We start from the raw sequence: 19327 nt of genomic DNA on the forward strand, positions 1-19327 counted from the left end.
TGACTTGCTTGGAAAACAGCATCCTTTTACATTCTGGATGCCACATATATCAGCCTCCCATGGGGGCTCCTGCAGTCGTCAATGTGGTGAAACAGCAAGGCTTGGAAGCGGAGAGAGCAGAACGGCTAGGATTCCAGAACAAAGAACTGCCAGGCAGCGGGGCACTGCACGACCCCACTGGGAAATAGGAGGCAAGGACAAAGGAAAGAAGACCACTGGAAGGGGAGAAGTGTTTGCCGTCCACTTCGTTTATCTTTAGCTCCCTGCCTCAGCTGTGGAAATTGCCTACCCAAAGTACGTGCGCATGGACTGCTTAGATTCTGGCTCTTGGAACATTCATTGCATCAGATGCTAATCTCCATTTTAGCAGTGTGATCTCCTGCCATTGCCTGGCTTCTCATCAGGTTTTCCTTTTCTTGGTTATTCCCTCATGCAGTTGTATGCACATGGCTGAAGCACCTATTTAAGCTCCTAAGATCATTGGCTTCATATCAGAAAGCAATTTGTGATGTTCTTCGGCAAAATAGGGAGCTTGCTGGACCCTGCAGAACAGATGGCAGGGAGTGTTTCTCCAGGACAGCCCTGAATTCCTAATACTGTATTGCCTACGGGGCTCACTCTGTTAGGATCTCAGTGATTCTGCAGACCAAGAATTGCAGGTCAGTAGTTCACAACAGTGCCTTAATTGTTGATCTCTCCCATTCTCTTTCTCTTTCTCTCTCTCTCTCTCTCTCTCTCTCTCTCACACACACACACAAAAAAATAATTGATGTGATTTAAACAACTGTTGCTGAAATTATGACTCCAATAGACTGCTTCTACTCAGAAACGGCAGTGCAAAAAATATATATCTCCCTGCGCCTGTCCAATCAATGCCGCACAGTTCTCCTGCTCTCCTATCAGAAGAATATGTCATGACTTAACAAGCTTCATTGTGTATAGCAGTGGTGGTGAACATCTGAGCACTGAGCCAAAACAATCCTGGCAATTTGGTCCACAAGGCTGCTTTCCACAAAACCTTGTCCACAATGTGTGGGACAGGTAGGGGCACGGCTGGGCCAGCTGCACGGCTCACTGAGCTACAGCCTCTCCTTGACAAGCCCCATAATAACCCAGAGAGTTTCATGGCTGAGTGGGAATTTGCACCCAGGACACGGGTGGCGCTGTGGGTTAAACCACAGAGCCTAGGACTTGCCGATCAGAAGGTTGGCGGTTCGAATCCCTGCGAGAGGGTGAGCTCCCATTGCTCCGTCCCTACTCCTGCCAACCTAGCAGTTCGAAAGCACGTCAAAGTGCAAGTAGATAAATAGGTACCACTCCGGCGGGAAGGTAAACGGCGTTTCTGTGCGCTGCTCTGGTTCGCCAGAAGCGGCTTAGTCATGCTGGCCACATGACCCAGAAGCTGTACGCCGGCTCCCTTGGCCAATAAAGTGAGATGAGCGCCACAACCCCAGAGTCGGTCACAACTGGACCTAATGGTGAGGGGTCCCTTTACCTTTACCTTTTATTTATTAGCAGCTTGCCCTCGACATGTGTGGAGTTTGCAGAGGCTATGCAATGACAGTCTAGTGGGATCAGCTGACTGGAAACCATCCAGTTTACGATGAGTCCATGTGGTGCAATGGTTAGAGTGCTGGGCTAGGATCTGGAGGCCAGGCTTCAAATCACTGGGAGACCTTGGGCCAGTCACTGTTCCTTAGCCTTGCCTGCCTCACAAAGCTGTTGTGAGGACAAAACGGGGAGGAGGAGAACCTTGGAAACATGGGATGTAAATGTGGTGATGGACTCCGTAGTTGAAGCTCATCAGACAAGCTGGTGTTCACTGTGAGTTAAACATCTTCAGGCTAATTAGTTTTGCCTTATTGTCAACAGGCTGTGCCAGTGAAAGTCAATGCAGAGACTGAATTGGCCCATAAAGTTGTGATGATTCAGCAGTCTTGCCAAAAGAATCAGACTGGGATTTTTCTTAATCTTCCCAGTAATTGCCTGCCTTTCTCTTCTAAATGCTAGTGCTTTGCACTGTGTACATCTTCGGCCTTGTATTGAGGAATGCCAACTTCTCTACGGAGCAGAAGCACCTTGAAGTTTTCTTCCTAAAAAATGCTGAAGGGCATGTCTCTTGTGTATTACTGACCGGCTTGGCTTTACAGCAATCTTTGTATTGTCACAGTGACTCACAAAACTCAGGACCTTAAGCTCCCACCCTGCTCCCACAGGGAGCTCCTAACTCTTCCCCCGGCTCGGCCTTGGCCTATAAGGTTCTTTCAATATTGTTCATTTCCTTCCATTGCATTGCTGTCTTGTCAATGTACTTTTCTGCCAGTCAGCACATGACTTCCTCAGTCCTGGGTAAATGCACAAATTTCTGCCAAACCCTTTCAGTTCTTTCTTACAACACCTGCTACTGGTTTTCTCTAGAGCATTTCCTGCTAAGGTTAAGCCTCCTTTTTCTCTCTCACCTTCAACCTGCAATTGGTATTAAGATCTGCAGTTTAAAAGCTTGGAGCTTGATTTCTATCTACAGACTTATCTTTACTGTGAACAGTACACTTCCCAAGTGCATTAATATATCTAGACAGAGGATAGCAGAGGGTAAAGGTTATACTGATGAAGCCTTGGTCCTATTGAAATCAAGATTATTATTTTTTAACTTTAATTCCAGTAGCAGGAGCGGAGAAGTGACCAAACATATGGGAATATTTTTTCTTAGTTTTTTCATCCTTACAATATAATTGCATTAACTTATTTAATTTCTGTTTGGATAAGCAGCAAACTTTCAGTTTCACACATCTGCATGCCACATTAGGTTTTTAAAGGCCTGAAAAGTTTTTAAATATTGCTACTTTTCTAGGATGCCTAAAAGTAAAGGCTCTTGCATCATTTTCTCCATTTGAAAGACAATCCCACTTCAGCCACACCCACATTAATAGTTTGACTGCATCCACTTTGACCTGAGGGCCTAGACTAGAGGATTAGCCACAGGCCTGAGAAAGGTTAGCTGCCCGTTACCTAAAGACATGGCATGAGAGGGGAAACGGACGAGGAAGAAAGAGGAAAACAGAAAACTCAGGTAACATTTTTTTGAGTTGCAATTACCAACTGAATTGGAAACAATTCAGGGCCAGAAGGAGTCTGATGGAGAAGGAGAGGTGGGCTTTCAGTGAAGGTGATAGAAGGGACCCTGCTCTGCAACTGCTCCACCTCTGCAATTCTATTCACAGGATAATGGCTTCTGAAAAGCATGGCAGAGCACCTGCAGGAGGAGTAATGAGTCCACACCTGCTTCTGCACCAAAGAACATCCTGAGGCTAAACATAACAGCAGGTGAATAACAACGCTGGCATAAAAAGTGCAAGAGCAAAAGATGACGGCGTATTGGACAACAGCAAACTAACTTCAGACAAGTTAATTTTTAAATGTTCTGACAAATAGGGGTCATGTATGCAGAATGAAGTTCTTGTTATGGTTTTCTTTTCTTCTTTTCTCTTTTCTTTTCTGTATGGCTAGCTCTTGGTTGCGGTGGCATTTTCTGCTAAGGTGCCTTGTGTGTTGATGCCGTGTACCTTTGAAGGATGCCTCCTCTATATTGTAACTATAATATGCAGTGCTTTTTTTCTAAGAAAACGTTTAGGGTTACTCTCATTTTGACTCAGGAAAATCACCATTTTATAGTTCAAATCTGGAAAAATAAATATAGTAAATGGACAAAAATACAAGGATTCACAAAATGTTTAGAGGTATGCGTACCCCTGTGTACCCACCCAGGAAAAAAGCACTGATAATATGTCTTCAGTGCAGCAAACACTCTTTTGTCGTTATACAGGTGTAAATTGAGGATGGAATAAATGCACTGATTTGGCTCACAGTTTCTGGGAAGGGCTCAGACCAGGAAGCAAAACGTTCGACTTAAGCACCTCTTAAGTTACACCCAGCTGCATTGCAGCCACACACTGACCCTCTTCCTCCTTCGAACACAGACACACCCCTTGTGTTTCTCTTGGCCTGTTTGTGAATAATAAAGACACATAACAATCACTGTGAAAGTGAACCCTGTTCTCTTCTCCTGTAGTGGAGATCAATTTCACTGAATTATATAAGAGTGAATAGGGAGCTTCACGGCGATCGGGTTTTAGGGTGGCATCAAATAACACTGGGAACTGATCCACTGAAAACCTTTGGTCCCCTGCCTGCTTGCAAATCCCTATTACTCTTAAGATGAGTGCTGGTTACTAGCCAAACTAAGGCCATGCTTCATTTCACGTATACTTTTTTTGGTGTGTGTTTTTCCCTGTCTTTGCTGGAGTTGCTGTTAAAGTGAACTGATCTTTTTCTTTTAAGAATATCAGGACTCTTGCACTTTTAATAGCTGTGGAGACAACAAGAATTCATCAACAGAAGCTTTTTGAATCCCTTCCTGATGAATTGTCCCTGCTCACAATGCCATCTTCTATTAACAAAATATGAAACATGCCCTGCCCCACTTTAATCTGGTCAATCTAGTACTAGGGATGGTCAGTAGGGAGACTGGGGCTGCAATGGTGGCTGGTGCTCATTAGGACTGGTAGGGAGGTCAACAGTAGGGGGAGCCAGAGCAAATGGCTGGAGAAGCTAGAGCCAATGACAGGTGGAGCTAACTCATTCTGCTTTCGTCCCCACCCTCGAGTGCTACCAAGGCAGCACTGAAACTAAGAGGTATCTCAAACAAGAGTGACTCCAGGATCATTGAGATATGGAACTTTACACAAAAGCAAATACTTACCTGGTAAGGAAACACAAGGTTGTTGCTGTGTGGTTTTTTTTAAAAAAAACTTGGTGGCTTTGTAAAACATCTGCAGGGGGTTGAAGGTCCATGTTTGTTTTCCCAGCAAGTAAGAGTCTCCTTTAGAGTGATCAGAGTTAATGCAGTCTCTTGAATAATATGTATTCCTGATGGCAAGTCTTCAGCACTTGGCCATGAAGCACTCTGCCCTTATTATCAGCTCCTTATGCAAAAGCAGCTTCAGGACTGCTCCATTGGGACAGTTCCCCCTGCTGCCCCTTGTCAATCTTCTTTCTCCCATGTGGACGCATGAAAAACAGTTTAGAGGACAGAGCATAGGGAAAAAAGGGGACAAGCCAAAATATCGTCAGCGAATACACTTGACAAAGGTCCCATATTTCGTCCTCTCTGGGATACTTAACATATTTTGGCCATGAGAGTGCTCTAGCAAGCTGCTCCCATGTGCAAAGTCAAAACAAGGGGGCTGTTTAGACAACTCTCAATGTTTCCAAGATAGCCCAAAATGCATCAACAACTCACTTTGGAGATCCTTGCTATGCGCATGGGAAGAAATCTCTATTGATGGAGCTTACAAATCACTCAATTTATGTGAGTGATGTTCCTTTGCCTGTGCTGATCTGTTGGACTAATGGGATTGACAGGTTCCTCTTTGCTGCCCCTTGTGCATAGGCTCTTTGACATCCCCCAATGATGCAGAGTTGCGGTGAGCAAAGCTGAATGACCTTTCCTTCTGGATTGCAAAGGGCAAGAGCCTAGTCACAGCAAAAAACAAAACGAAAGAACATTCACTGACTTAAGAATTTGAAGTCATTTCCAAGTTGAGTGTTCTGGGCTTCAAGCATTGGACTCCCTCCCACCCCACCCCCTTGTTCTATGTATTGCATTTCCTTTGTCAACAAACCTAATTGTCTTTTCTAGAAATGTTATTAATCTGACACATCGTAGGGATAGCTAAACCCTTGGTGTCCTCTCCCCCCCCCTTTCCCTTCACCATGTATCTCCAAGAACATTTCCTTTTAATTCTTTTTTAAGAGCCTTATCTCCAAGGCTAGAGAAGGGGAACCCTTCAGGTCTCCTTACCCAGTCCTCAAGATTTGCACTTGGCAACATCCACTTCTCAGCCTAGACTCCTCACTGGCCCTACTCTGAACCCTCTTTGTGTGCTTTTGCCTGGCCGGAACAGGATGATCTTCCTGTTTTCCTGCATGGATGGAGGCTGGAGGGAATGGTGTGTGCATGTGTGTGGATTTCACAAGGCTGCAACGTAGCCTGCTGTACAAAGTGGGTGTCACACCTGTGGTTCCACCCAACTTTTCCCTCTGGCCTTCCCCGCCACTGGCATTTGGCCCCCAAAGGCGAAAGTGGCCCCTTGGACTGAAAAAGGGCTTCCCATGACTGGTCTAGACATTAAACAAACAAAATCTGTATTTATTTGGTACGGGGGGCAGGGGGCAGAATAGAGACATTTATTGTACAGTACTCTACTGATTAAGGTAGTCCCCGGAATGAATTGGGTTATTTAAAACCTGCTTTAAGTGCCAGCTGTTTTAATATTTAATAGATGGAGATTGTTTTCCTGCCCTGTGGCAGTTTTGATAGCTTTAAGCTTCTTGAACTTTTAATTCAAATGACAATCATGCATAAATAACAGATGCAAAATAGCCGTGGCTGTCTCCCCTCCAGCATGGTGTTGCTGTGTTGCAGAAGCTGCTGCCCAATTCTGTGATACAGAACTGCCTCACTTTTCCACAACCACTTTTCTCATACATAGACTCTCATACTTCATGGATTTAGTATGATCAACTCAGCGGTCTTGCTGGGTGCTTTCACTGCTATTGCCATCTGAACTCTTCATATTTTGTGCATACGCAAACAGCAAAACTGCACATGGGAAAGTGACCTGAGACTATGGGAAATAGTAGAAAAAAGGAAGAGGAGGAGGAAAGAGAAAGACTGACTTTGTGGCCTCTACTTCCTGATCACATTATGCGAAGGAATTGCATTCTTCAAATTGCAGCTTATGTCTAATTTCCAGCCTAGAGTGAGACTTGGATTCTACTGGCCTCTTGATTGCAGAATAGATAGGAAAAGACAAGAAGCAACCTGTAGGCAGGACCAAACGTGAAAGGTAAAAAAAACCTAGGCTACAGTTTTGTTTTGCTTTGTTCGGCTGCCTTTTTAAAACTCTGCCAAGACGGTCCAGGTCAAGAAAAGTCAAGTTGCAAAGGTCATGGATCTCAGCCTTTGACTTCATTGTCTCACATCACCGTCAGCTGCCTCCTAGTGCTGTGGCTGGTGCTGGCAAATAGGGGCCCAGCCTGGGAATTCAAGGACTGGCCTTGTGGAGCGTGTAATCAGAAAGTGCACTGCCCTTACCTAGAGCAAAAAACAGGATTCTGAAACAGTGCAGGATGAATGTTTGCACACACATTTCCTAATGTGTTAGCTTTAAGGGAACTGCTCTTTTCGAAATGTTTCACATGCACCCCTTCCTAATTTTTCTAATGTTTTCTTGGTCACATAGTCTTTCTGGAATTGGATTCAGCATTTCTCTTTGTTAGAACAGCAAAAAAATAGATTAGCACTCATCTATTACAAGCCTCCCTTGTGTACATCTTCCCCAGAAATATGGCTGACCTATTTGCAGAGTCTGCTGCTGGAGAGTAGCAGTGGGGGTGGGCTTTGTTGGGGTGAACATAAAACAGAATGCGAAAGGCATTCTGCACACAGCTCTACTAATCAGGGCAAGGAGCAACCAGGTACTTGGAGGTAAGTCCTACTGACGTAAGCTGGACTTCCTCCTAGTTGTTTGTTTAGGATTTCCAAAACCCCATAGGTTGCTTTTTCTGCATTTTGGTTACATTCAGCTCTCTGCCTTATTCGTGTCTCCAGGATTCTGTACAGTATGAAAATGTACCTACCCTACAGTCCAGTGTTAGAAACTGAGATATGAAAGCTAGGAGCTAAATGGCACCTTAAACCTAGCTTATTGGCACAAAAACAGAATATCCAGGTGCACTTTTTAAATAACAAGAATACAAAGCTGAAAATGAATGAACTGCGTCTAAACTATTGTGTCCATTTTTCACAGGGTCTAGTCCTTCCCTTGCCTACCCCACTAATATTCTTAAGAGGGTCTCTTCTCCAGTCTTCAGAGAGTAGCTGGAAGTGGGGAGGCAGAAAAAGTTCCTCCTTTCCTTCCACTCTACAGTTTTAATCTGAAATCTTAGGCGCAGTACTGTGCCCAGAGCTCAGAAACTGCTCACACTGATGAAATTCCCTATTGCAAAACGCGCATAGAACAATGGGAGTTTCGAACACTGCTGCAGTCACAGTTGGGTCAGTGAAATATAACATTCAAAACCAATGTTGATTCCTTCCTGTTGTTCACAACAAAGATTGGTGATGCTTTGGTGGTCAGTTTCTTAGGAGCAGCTGCTAAGTACAGCATCTTTAAGACATTGTTAGTCTCTGTAGTGGCATTCTCCCAACATCTGAGAGAAGAGCGTAACTTTCTTTTACAATTAAAGTGTTACAATTGCACGATCAAGTGCAAGAGGGATTTGTGACATATTAATGTTTAATTGCAATTGCGACCAAAACTACTGAATTATCTATGATCAATGATTCCATAATTCATGAAAGGCACAGGCAGCAACTTATTGATCCAAGGCTGATCTCACAGTGACGCAAAGGCAAGGACCTAAGTCGAGTTCAAGTTGATTTAGAACCATTCTGGGAACAGAGGCTGCTCCCAGTAATTCAGCAGGGGAACAGCACTAAAAATATTTAATGGGAAAAGGAAATAAATTTCAAAAGGATGCATTGCAAGGTCTTCAAATGCTAAGAATTCCTTTGTTCTTGGAAAATATTTTGCTGAGCCATAGTCCAGTTTTCTCACTAAAATGTGCTATCCTTTACATGGCAGCTTAACTTCCCATATAGTCACATGTAATATCCAACTACCATATCAGGCCTTCTTAAGCCGCCCTGAGCCTGGCCTTGGCTGGGGAGGGCGGGGAATAAATAAAAATTATTATTATTATTATTATTATTATTATTATTATTATTATTATTATTAAGAATGCTTGCAATAGGGTTTACAAAATGGGTAATGATGGGATAGAAATCCCCTATCTTATTTTAGTTTATGCTTTTTTTTACAGTCAAGGGGCAACTCAGGTGGAAAGAGTATGTAGGCAGCTCCTGGCAAGGTCAAGGTATCCTTTCTTAAGCCGACTGATCATATTTACAATGGCCGTGTTTGTAGGGTGTGTGGTGTATGGTGTGCCGTGCTCCTTCTTGTCCACCTTTGGTTCCCACCCTGCACTCAGCTCTCATCTGTGGCTCCTAGAAGCTGTCAGCATGCAACAGCAGCCACAACCTGGAAACAGCTTCAACTGGCCGGCAAAACCAGGTGACGGTAGCCAATGGGTCTCAAACCCTTGGTGAGTTAGGGACTTCCCCTGCATGCAAAGACAATCTCCAGTGGATTGAGGCCAATAATGGGTCCAATGGTCAAGAAGGCAGTTCCTGCAAGTAGAGGGAACTGAGGGGTGATGGGGCTCTTCAACCTGGGAAAATAGGCCATCTAGGAGAAGGAAAACTCTGATCCTAAACTTCTGCTGCCTTGCAGGATGCAGGAGAAGAAAAGTCTAAGGAGTGAACCCTACACAAATCTGGAGTGGAGTCTCTAAGACTGTTGAATGGTGCCTTGTATGCCTCCTTCTGGCAACTCCTGAAGCCAATCTAGTGCCAAATGTATTTATCTGCTTTCCTATGGACTATCTTAGTGAGGCAATATTGTCGTCTGGGAAGTCTAGAACCTCCATACACAGTGACAAGGCTTATGCCCCAGGGAGGTCACTTTGGTGCGCTGTTAATGCAGTGGTTTGACTTCACCTCTGGAAGCACACTCCATTGTCTCTCAAGGCAGATGGATAACAACAACAACAACAACAACAAAGTTTGTGGGGGAAGAGTTCCTTTTATACAGAAACACAGTGACCTTTCGATGTCCCAAGTCCACAAGGGAATGTGACTCAGGTGTGCTAGAATATCTTATTTATGTACGTAATAATATTTCCCCTCCCGGGAAATTATGATGGCACAAAAAAATTGCTTTTTAAAGTGCCTCCTGAAGACTTTTTACCCCACCAATATTTTTCATGTGGCATGGTTGGGCTTGCTCATGCAGGTTTTACAGGTGGATTTAATGTATTTTTTTTCCTTTTAACGTTACATTTTATGTATTTTGTTTTTATCTCCCCAACACCATATTCAAATTTTGTGTTTTTAAAAATATATATTTAAAGAAATAAAAATAATTAGGAATAACTATCCTGAACGCCCCACCCCGCCCCAACCAACTTCTGAATCCTGCATATTAGGACTGAAAACACTATGATGCAAGGCAATGTGAAGAAATAGCTTTAGGCTGCAGTAACTGGAACAGCCCAATATGCTCAGCCCAGCTCACACACCCATGCATGAAACTCACCGTTGACTCAGCCAAGCCACATACACTTCCAAGCTATAAATGTGCTGTGGTTGCCCGATGACTCCTTCCCACCTGACTATACCTCTCCAGATTACTCTTCTGTGCTGGGGTGAAAGTGTTGCTCAAGGAGAATGTAGGCCTTCAAATATGATAGGAGACCCCCTCCCAAGTTATACTGAATAGTGGCTGCTCACAGGCCGTCATTCCATGTCGCAAGGTTCCCAGGATTTGCTTTATGTGCTTCATGTGCTTTAAATGTATTGTGTGGATGTGGCCACATGGCAAAATATTAGAGGCTTTATGGAGGTGGCTGTAGTAAGGGGTTTGGGTGTGTACAGTCTTTTGATTGCAAAAGAATAAAAATAACGTGAAAGTATTTTTTAAAGCATTTCTGTTTCCTGTTAACCTAAGTAAAAAGTTAAATACTGAGGCCCCAGCACAACAACAGCTTCTTAGGCTGGGACCACTCTTTAAAATAATTAGGCAGGATGCTTCCACTGACCCTTGGACTTCCAATGCATCTTATACAAAACCACTTCCATGTACACAGAAAACTGGCATGTTATGTAGCCCTGACCTGCAGCTTTCTATGTAGTGTGTGTGTGTGTGTGTGTGTGTGTGTGTGTGTGTGTAAAAGCATCCAGTCCTGCAAGCTCCCATTTGCAATCTGAAGTGCTATAGGCCAGAAGTCCCATTTAGTCCTCCAGAACGGACTCTGTAGTAAGTGCACATAGGATTTCAGCATTACAGAGCATTCCTAACCATGCCTACTCGGAAGCAAATTGAGCTGAACTCAATGGGACTTATTCCCACACACAAATTGTTCTGGGAGTAAGCCCCATTTAGACACAGAGTGGGATCTGCTTTCATGTTAGCACACACAAGATGACACTGTCAATTTTTCCTTTCTTTCATTCTTTCCCACCTTGTGCAAAGCCCCACCCATTCCCTCTAGCTCTCCTCTCCTTTTTGTGTCATGTTTCGAAATTTACAGGTGACGTTGGCTTTGTACACATTCCCCTATACTCTACTGCCAGTGTGCTCCTCCTACCTCTGGTTTGGGAAGTGGTGAATCATAGAACTAGAGTCGTACGCAACCATAAAGGTCACCGGGCCAACCCCCCTGCAATGCAGGAATCACAACTAATCATGTGTACACACTTTGGTCACAATCGATGTCTGTTCTGGACTTCCTTACGAAATGCTGCTTTCCAATGCATTTTCCCCCAAACCAGCTTCAGTCCAAATGCAGGAAAAAACCCAACAATCTAGTCCTAGATGCCTTTTAAGCCAATAATGTATACACAGCCTTTGTGGGTCAAATAAGGTATTGTACCACACTGTGAATGACCCCCCCCCCCCAAAGCAGGAAGCCAGAGTGGTCTTTGTGTTAGTCTGTTGCAAACAAAACAAAACAAAACAAAACACAGCAGAGTCTAAGTTGTGGCATCAAAAAAACGTAACGACGTTTACTATGCCATAAGCTTTCGTGAACTACCGTAGTTTTGTGTTAAGTCTTTAAGGTGCCACAATATCTCTTTGTTGCTTTTTCTGTGTTGCTGATTTTCAGATTGTGAGCAGAGGGGCTCATGTTTTCTATCTAGTTGTTATAATAGCATAAAATACAGCACAACCCCATGCACACTTCTTCAAAAATAAGCCTCATCAAGTCCTGCAGGGCTCATTCCCAGCTTAAGAAGGTATAGCTGGGGTAGGTACACTTTGGGTTTGTAGAACCTACCAGAACCCCAAGATTTGCCAACCTGAGCCACCTTGTAAAAGACAAACACAATGAGAGAACTGGGTACCCTTGAACACATTCTGAGTCTGGGATGGGTTTTCAGTACCAGATCTGATTGGAGCTCACAATCAGATTTGTCACTAAAGCCCACTCAGGGTTGGCCCAGGTTTTCTTCATTTCAGGTGCCTAATTTAAGGGAATGGGGAATTTATGTGTTGCCACTGTTGTATGTCCAAATCAAGATCCACACCATACAATTAAAACGGACATTTAAAGCATATGACTTTTCTCAAAGAAGGAAGACTTAAGACAGCATCACATAAGTAACTCAGTCGGTAGAGCATGAGACTTTGGGTCCCGGGTTCGAATGCTACAATGGGGTGGGCTGGATGACCTTCAGGGCCCCTTCCAACTCTACGCTTCTAATATTATTTCACTCCTTTTTCTTCTTCTTTTATACTTGCTGCAAGAAAAACCAACAGCGCCAGACGAAGCCAGCCACCCCTTTTGCAAGCTGGGATCGGAGCGCAACCCCCTGGGGACCTCGCGCATCCCGCCCAGAGAGGGAGACCCGCCTTCTGCCCCCGCCCCCCCCGTCCCAGGTACAGGATCGCACCCGATCCCCGAGCCCTCCCCCTTCCCAACACGGCACATTGAACTTATCTTCCCACCCCCAGGGCGCTCCACGCAGAAGGAGGAGCTCCTCTCCCTTCCCCCGCCCCACTTCGAACTCCCGTCGCCCCCTTTCTCCCCCACCTTCCGAGCGAGCGAGCGAGAGAAGGGGGCGTGGCTTGGGCGGCGCGCATGGGCCTTGCGCCTGCCTGGCTGCGGCTCCTCGCCTCCTCCTCCTCTCATTCTCCCTCGCGGGCAGGCGCCGCCGACCCTTCCCCAGTGCGGGAGCCGGTGTGGTCGTGGCGCGGGGCCTCTCTCTCAGTCGGCCTCCCGGCTTTTTCCGCTAAGGCGCCGACACAGCGGCGGGAAAGGAGAGAGGAAGGGGCGTTGAGGAGAACAGCGGAGGGGAAGCGGAGCCTCCATCCCCCCCCCCCCCGCCACCTACCTCAGCTTTCATTCCGTTTCTCCTCAGAAATAAAGAGGCGGCGCTTCGTCCCTCCCCCCCTCAAACGGTTAATTTTTTGAAAAAAAATTCGCCCCTTCCTTCATCTCCCCCCCACCCGCCTCAGGCTTTTGTTGTGTGCGGGGGGGCCCTTACTTTCTCCCCTCCCCGCCTCTGGTAGGGAGTCGGGGGTCTCCCGAAGGAGGATGAGGCGAGGCGAGGCCGGCGCGGGATGCCCCCTCCAGGCGGACGCCCCCAGGACGCGCCGGGGCCGCTGAAGAGGAGAAGCAGGCGGCGGCGGCGGAGGAAGACCACCACCGCCGGGTCCTCCTGCGAGAGGCGGCCGAGCGGGCAGGAGGAAGAGGAGCCGCCGCGAAGGGCAGCGCCGCCGCTGCTGTGGGCGGGAAGGGGCTGGGAGGCGCCGCCGCCCCTCGCTCTCCCCGCGAGCAGGAGGTAAGCGCGCCTACACGCCGGGGGTGGGGGAGGTGGGTGGGGGCCCGCCATCCGGGCCACGCTCACCTGAGAGCAGCTACCCCCACCCGCCATGCATGCCAGCGAGGCTCGCGCCCCAGGCAGCGTGCACCGCCGTTGTTGCAGCAGGGCTCCGATCCAGGGGGAGCTTACCTGAGAGAGAGGCAGACGCGCTGGAGGAGCTTTGCTCGAACCGGCGTTCAGCGCTGCGATCCGGGGCACGCTCCCTGAGGGACGGAGGGAGGGCCCCCCATTCCCTGGAAGAATCAAACATCTTTAACCGCCCCCCCCCCAATTGAACAAGGAGGTGGATTCCACAGATCTGGCTCTGTGGGGCCTCGTGTCCGGGAAGGGCGCCGCGCTGTGGGGCCGAGGGGTGCAACTGCACCGCGGAGGCGATTGCAGGGTTGGGCTAGGCTAGCTTCGTTCTGTGTGTTTCCCACGGGCGGGGGAAGGGGAGACTCGTTCCTGGGGTCCCAGGGTGGGGCTGCCCGGCCATGCAGCCCTGTGTGTGTGTGTGTGTGTGTGTGTGTGCGCGTGTGCGCGCGCACAGGGTGCCTTGGGTGCAAGCTCCTCCTTGAGTGCAAGTGGGGCTTGCTCCCGAGCAAACGTGCACAAGCTTGGCGGTGGAGCTGGGATGCTGTGCACCTGCATGGCAGCTCCAGCTCGGTGCACGTTGCCCTCCGGCTTAACGGGCTCCGTGGAGGTCCGCCTGTGCATTTAGCTTGAAGGATCTCTGTAGAGGGGGAAGTCTTTTGGGGGTTGGGATGGCCAGCCTGTCGGGATCTGTGCCTGGGGGTGTGGGAGCGACTGCTCTCCGAATGCCCCTCAGTTGGGGTTCCTGGCATCCAGTTGATAATCTGTCTCATGGAACTCCACATGGAGATCCAGATGCACCCCAGACACTGTTTTTATTCGGAAGTTCTAAAGTGTTCAATCTAGCTTACTTCCAAATAGGTGCATCAGATTGCATTTGTACAATCCCATTGTGTGCCATTCAGCAAGTGCCTTTCATACCTACTCAGTAAATGCAGTTTGGTTTGGCTGTGTATGCCTGGAGTTCAGTCTGCTAACCACTACCTAACCTCCCTCACTCTCACATGCCTAAAAGCATCCATTTCTCTCCTTCCTGTCCCCGAACCATTGACTTGGATCAGTTTCATTGGGGTGTTTTGGGTTAGGGGAAACCTGGGATGCTTCCATGGGTTTCCCTGAAGGCCAGAGTTGTTTCTTATACTAAGGGAATCTATTAGGGGTACATTGACAGCATAATCCTATACAGATCTACTCAGACATAGACCTACTCCCAGGTGCAAGTGAAATTAGGATTGCAGTCCTGTATCCACTTACTTGGAGGTAAGCCCCAATGAGTAGACATATCTAGGATTGTGTTTAAACATCCTTTCTAGAAGTGTTTCCAGAGGAAATATCCCACACACCAAATGTGTGTTATATTTATATGTGATTCAAGATTATGTTCACAAAGGTTTATGCAATGCTATATTTGTTAGTCTTTTAAGTTGCCAAAAGACTTCCTTTTTTCTAGAGCTGTTCATATAACGTAGCTAGTGGGATGAGGATTGTAGTGGATTTGTGGGTTGTAGTGGATTCGTGCTGGACTGTGTTCTCAGAAGCTGCGGAGGTGTGAGTGTGGATGAAAACTTGACCTGTTAGTTTCTGAGGGCAGACCTCTTTATGAGTTGTGGAGAGTGATGCTCCTGCTATGGGGTGCTTTAGGTTTCACAAGGGCCCCTTGAGAGCTGTCAGGCTCCAAACTAGGAGACATTGCTTTAAATTAAAAGGACATCCAGCCAGTAGCCTGCTGTGGGAATTACTGTGAAATCTTTTTAAAAGTGCAGCTAAGGAAGTTGTTCTAGGTCCTACAAGGCAGGATTCAGTGATTGGGAGAGAATGAGAAGTTATTCTAGAGTGTGCAGGGGCAGCCATAAAACATGCACATTGTGATCTTGGCTTGTATTATGACAGGAAGCAAGTACTTCCCAAATTGTGTGTGTGATGGTGGGTGCCGCAGTGGATAGAGACTGCAAAAACACATGCCTGTGCCCTTCCTTGTATTTGCTTCTCATTGTGTTCTCAGTATGTGTTTAGAATGAAATGCCCTTAACCAGTTCACTTTAGGAATCTCTCCATAGCCTTTGTTCTTTTGAAGGTGAAAATAAAGAAATCTCAGATTCCCAGTATAATCTTCAGTAGAAATCTGCATGTTTTGTTACTGAATCAGCGAACAGTTCCATTGCTTTCTAAACAGGCTTTCTTTTTGTTTTGTTTCTCATAGTGTTTAATCTACACACCTTTATTTATTCTAGGTTATGCCAAGTTTTTCTTTGTTTCAAACAAATGTGGACATTGCTTCCTCTTTTTACCTGTTTGGGGGAGAAAAGATTAAGTTTCTTTGGCTCCTCAGCTTCCCCCCCCCCAAGAAAGTAGTTTATTGCCAATTCTGCCCACATGAGAGGAAAAGATATCATCCATGGGAAACATTTATTTTTGAAGAAAGACATTTGGGAGTCCAGCACCTGGGACCTTTAAAAAAATGTTAATGCAGCACTAGAATTACATTAATTATTACCTCCTGTATAGTTGGTAGTTGGAGTGATATTTTCTTTTTCAGGTGGTGTGAATAATACTTTTCAAACAGACTTTGAGTTCCTTGTTAGTACAGTGGTACCTCGAGTTACAAACACTTCAGGTTACAGACTCTGCTAATCTGGAAGTAGTACCTTGAGTTAAGAACTTTGCTTCAGAATGAGAACAGAAATTGTGCGCCAGTGGCGGCAGCGGGAGGCCCCATTAGCTAAAGTGGTACCTCAGGTTAAGAACGGTTTCAGGTTAAGAACGGACCTCTGGAACGAATTAAGTTCATAACCAGAGGTACCACTGTATTTCTTCTTGGATTGTGTAGCTGTACTTTTCTTGAGTCACTCTGGTGCTGACAAGAGTTGTGTATTATGAGAAACCTTGAAGGCATTTAGGCATCTTGCTGTGCTATCTTTCCTGTGTAGTTTAGTTAGTAAATTGTATTAACATTATATTAATAACTTGGTTCACTCTGTCAAAGGCATCCAACCTTAAGCAATTTACAATAATAAATATGCAAAAACAATACTTGAAAGAGATTCTGTATAAACAATACAAATGTAAGGCTGTGGTCCAAACTTCTTTTGTCCTGGGCTGTGGAGTGGGTTTGGATTCAGTGGAGGTGTCCTTTCCCAATCCCTTCCAGCCTCTGCTGGTACAGAACTTCCTGTTTCACCTGCCAAACACTTGCATGGGCAGAAATACTTCTGGTGGGATGCCTGCTGGCAGCAGCTTACAAAAAAACCTCCAGGCTGGGCATTCTGGGTGAGTAGGAGGGACTTAGCTGGTTCAGGTTTCACTGTAACCCAGTCAAATGATGGCATTGGACTTGATCTGCCCTGACCGGTGTGCTGCAGTGCTGCAGATACAGTGGTAGCTTTGCCAGACTGTTAACCTCTGTCTCTCTTTAGCAATTGTTTGGATTGCAGCCTAAAACACTTAAGTTCCACAATTCAATGTTAAACAATTTTTCATGAGCAATATGCTCTGTATTATAAGTAGTCAAATACTTGCTTTTGCTTGAGATTGAACTGAATACACTCAACAGGCATCTGGTTGGCCACTGTGAGAACAGGATGCTGGACTAGATGGGCCACTGGTCTGATCCAGCAGGGTTCTTCTTACATTGTTAATCATCAGTTGAAGTGGAACATCTTATGGTTTTCTGTCTTACACTGCTTTTCTCTGGCCCATGTCTGAAATTACCGGACCCCCTGTTAGATTCAGTTTTGGAAATGTCTGAAGTATTAACACATTGGATGGAGCTAAGGCTATGTGACAATTCCTTTTGAGATAAGGAATAGAATTCACTTAACTCTTATGCTTTACTTTCTGTACCCACTCTATGTCCTTTTTACAGTAAAATATTAACCATGTTCATTCAGAAGTAAGTAACCCATGGTTGCTTTCAGTGGGATTTCTAAATAAGTTTAGAATTGCAGCCTTGCTGAAACACTACTTAGTCAGAAATCTTATTTGTTATTAACAATGAAAGTACTTAAAAATAGGGATAGTAAGTAAAAAGCTCACCAATATTAAGTGCTATGGGAGTGTGAGTACATCACATTCATTTCAATGGGAGTAAAATATACTTGCAAAGGTTCTAAAGCAACACAAGAGTTAACTGCTAAAGTTAATGGCTTTCCACAGTGATGTATAGTAATGGTAGACAATGAGAGTGAGCAGTTTATTGCAAGTAGCAAATTATATATCATAATTCTAAGCAAACAATATACCAAAATTCTAAGCAAACAGCATAGAAATAGATTTTGAACTTTACTTAATTTGCTTGAATAGGGCACATGCTTTTTAATTTGAACCTATTGGAACAATCTGAAGGTAAAAATAAAATTCAATTCTGAGTGTTTTTTGACTGTACAAACTGCAACATTCCAAGTATACTTCAGGTTTTTATTAGTTTGGCAGATATCAAATTCTGGTTCTTATTGTGCCATAGGTATATGTACACAAGTGTATTGAAATATGACTTTTTCCTGGTCAAAGTAGTTTAAATGAATTAAGTGGCAGTTCACTGCTGCAGTAAACCGGTTTTGATTGGAAGACTGCTCAACAATGTGTGTGTTTGTTTCTGTCTTTCATCCTAACCTCATAGCCTACTATATTTTCAGCCTATGCAAGTTCCCTGTCTCTAGCATTTATAGGAAGGGAAAGTACAGTGGTACCTCGGGTTAAGAACTTAATTTGTTCCAGAGGTCTGTTCTTGACCTGAAACTGTTCTTAACCTGAGGTACCAGTTTAGCTAATGGGGCCTCCCACTGCTGCCACCGCGTGATTTCTGTTCTCATCCTGAAGCAAAGTTCTTAACCCGAGGTACTATTTCTGGGTTAGCAGAGTCTGTAACTTAAAGCCTCTATAACCCGAGGTACCACTGTACACTGAAGTCAGTTTTAGAAGCTCAGATATATAAGCTAGGTGCCAAATTGCACTTTAAATCTAGGTTAAAGGTAAAGGGACCTCTGACCATTAGGTCCAGTCGTGACGGACTCTGGGGTTGCGGCGCTCATCTTGCTTTATTGGCCGAGGGAGCTGGCGTAGAGCTTCCGGGTCATGTGGCCAGCATGAGTAAGCCGCTTCTGGTGAACCAGAGCAGCGCACGGAAACGCCGTTTACCTTCCCGCCTGAGCGGTACCTATTTATCTACTTGCACTTTGATTTGCTTTTGAACTGCTAGGTTGGCAGGAGCAGGGACTGAGCAATGGGAGCTCACCCCATCGCGGGGATTCAAACTGCCGACCTTCTGATTGGCAAATCTAGGTTATGGTCGCCATAGGAAACTGTCTTATTTGTCAGAGTAGATGACCCTTGGGGTCCCTTCCAGTGCTACAATTTTATGATTCTATGATCTTAACTACAACACCTATTATCTTAACTGGTTGTGTAAATAGAGTTGGCTGGTGAGCAGCCAGGGCCCTGTTTGAATGGTGCACTGCCAATCTGCAGAGTGTTGAAGAACACTTGTTTTTTTCTTTCTTTTAGAGTTTTGCTGAGGAGTGAAACTGGCTAGGCTAACAGCTGCTTATATGTAGGCTGTTCTTCAGGTTCAGACCCTTGCACCACAAGGTAATATTTTTTTTTCCAGTCTTCTGGTTCGTTACAGGAGTTGGAAAAAAATAGTTTTCTGCTTTACTATGCAGCTTGCCCTCCCTTCCAGCTAGTGTATGT

The 19327-nt window shown here is 45.5% G+C and overlaps 1 protein-coding gene and 4 long non-coding RNA genes across 10 annotated transcripts in view; 2 read left to right on the forward strand and 3 right to left on the reverse strand.

The window, feature by feature from the left end:
- LOC308574708 overlaps positions 1-13772 on the reverse strand; it is a 43471-nt gene extending 29699 nt beyond the window's left edge. The window contains exon 1 of the long non-coding RNA XR_014002559.1: positions 13700-13772. This is a non-coding gene — a long non-coding RNA (uncharacterized lncRNA). The remainder of the gene's footprint in view (positions 1-13699) is intronic.
- Positions 1-19327, reverse strand: part of LOC308574686 — a 306109-nt gene that overhangs the window by 97616 nt on the left and 189166 nt on the right. The window lies entirely within an intron of this gene.
- LOC308574697 lies at positions 7-5061 on the forward strand. Of its 2 annotated transcripts, none has more exons than XR_014002547.1 (2): positions 7-659; positions 3222-5061. It is a non-coding gene; the product is annotated as an uncharacterized lncRNA (long non-coding RNA). The 2 variants fall into 2 exon arrangements; XR_014002548.1 differs by lacking the exon at positions 7-659 and adding an exon at positions 666-2258.
- On the reverse strand, positions 2733-8778 carry LOC308574691. The gene is made up of 2 exons (XR_014002540.1): positions 4760-8778; positions 2733-4366 (listed from the first exon to the last, which is right to left on the reverse strand). It is a non-coding gene; the product is annotated as an uncharacterized lncRNA (long non-coding RNA).
- ARHGAP32 (Rho GTPase activating protein 32) overlaps positions 13094-19327 on the forward strand; it is a 212137-nt gene continuing 205903 nt past the window's right edge. For 2 of the 5 annotated variants that reach the window (XM_081172436.1, XM_081172434.1), the window contains exon 1: positions 13095-13528. In XM_081172436.1, the coding sequence (XP_081028562.1) occupies positions 13308-13528 (221 nt within the window). In that variant the 5' untranslated portion in view covers positions 13095-13307. Of the gene's footprint in view, positions 13529-19207; positions 19226-19327 lie in introns of those variants that run through there. The other 3 variants (XM_081172433.1, XM_081172438.1, XM_081172439.1) reach the window with 3 other exon arrangements.

The sequence above is a fragment of the Podarcis bocagei genome (assembly GCF_964188305.1).
Source record: "Podarcis bocagei genome assembly, chromosome: 15".
Taxonomy (NCBI): domain Eukaryota; kingdom Metazoa; phylum Chordata; class Lepidosauria; order Squamata; family Lacertidae; genus Podarcis; species Podarcis bocagei.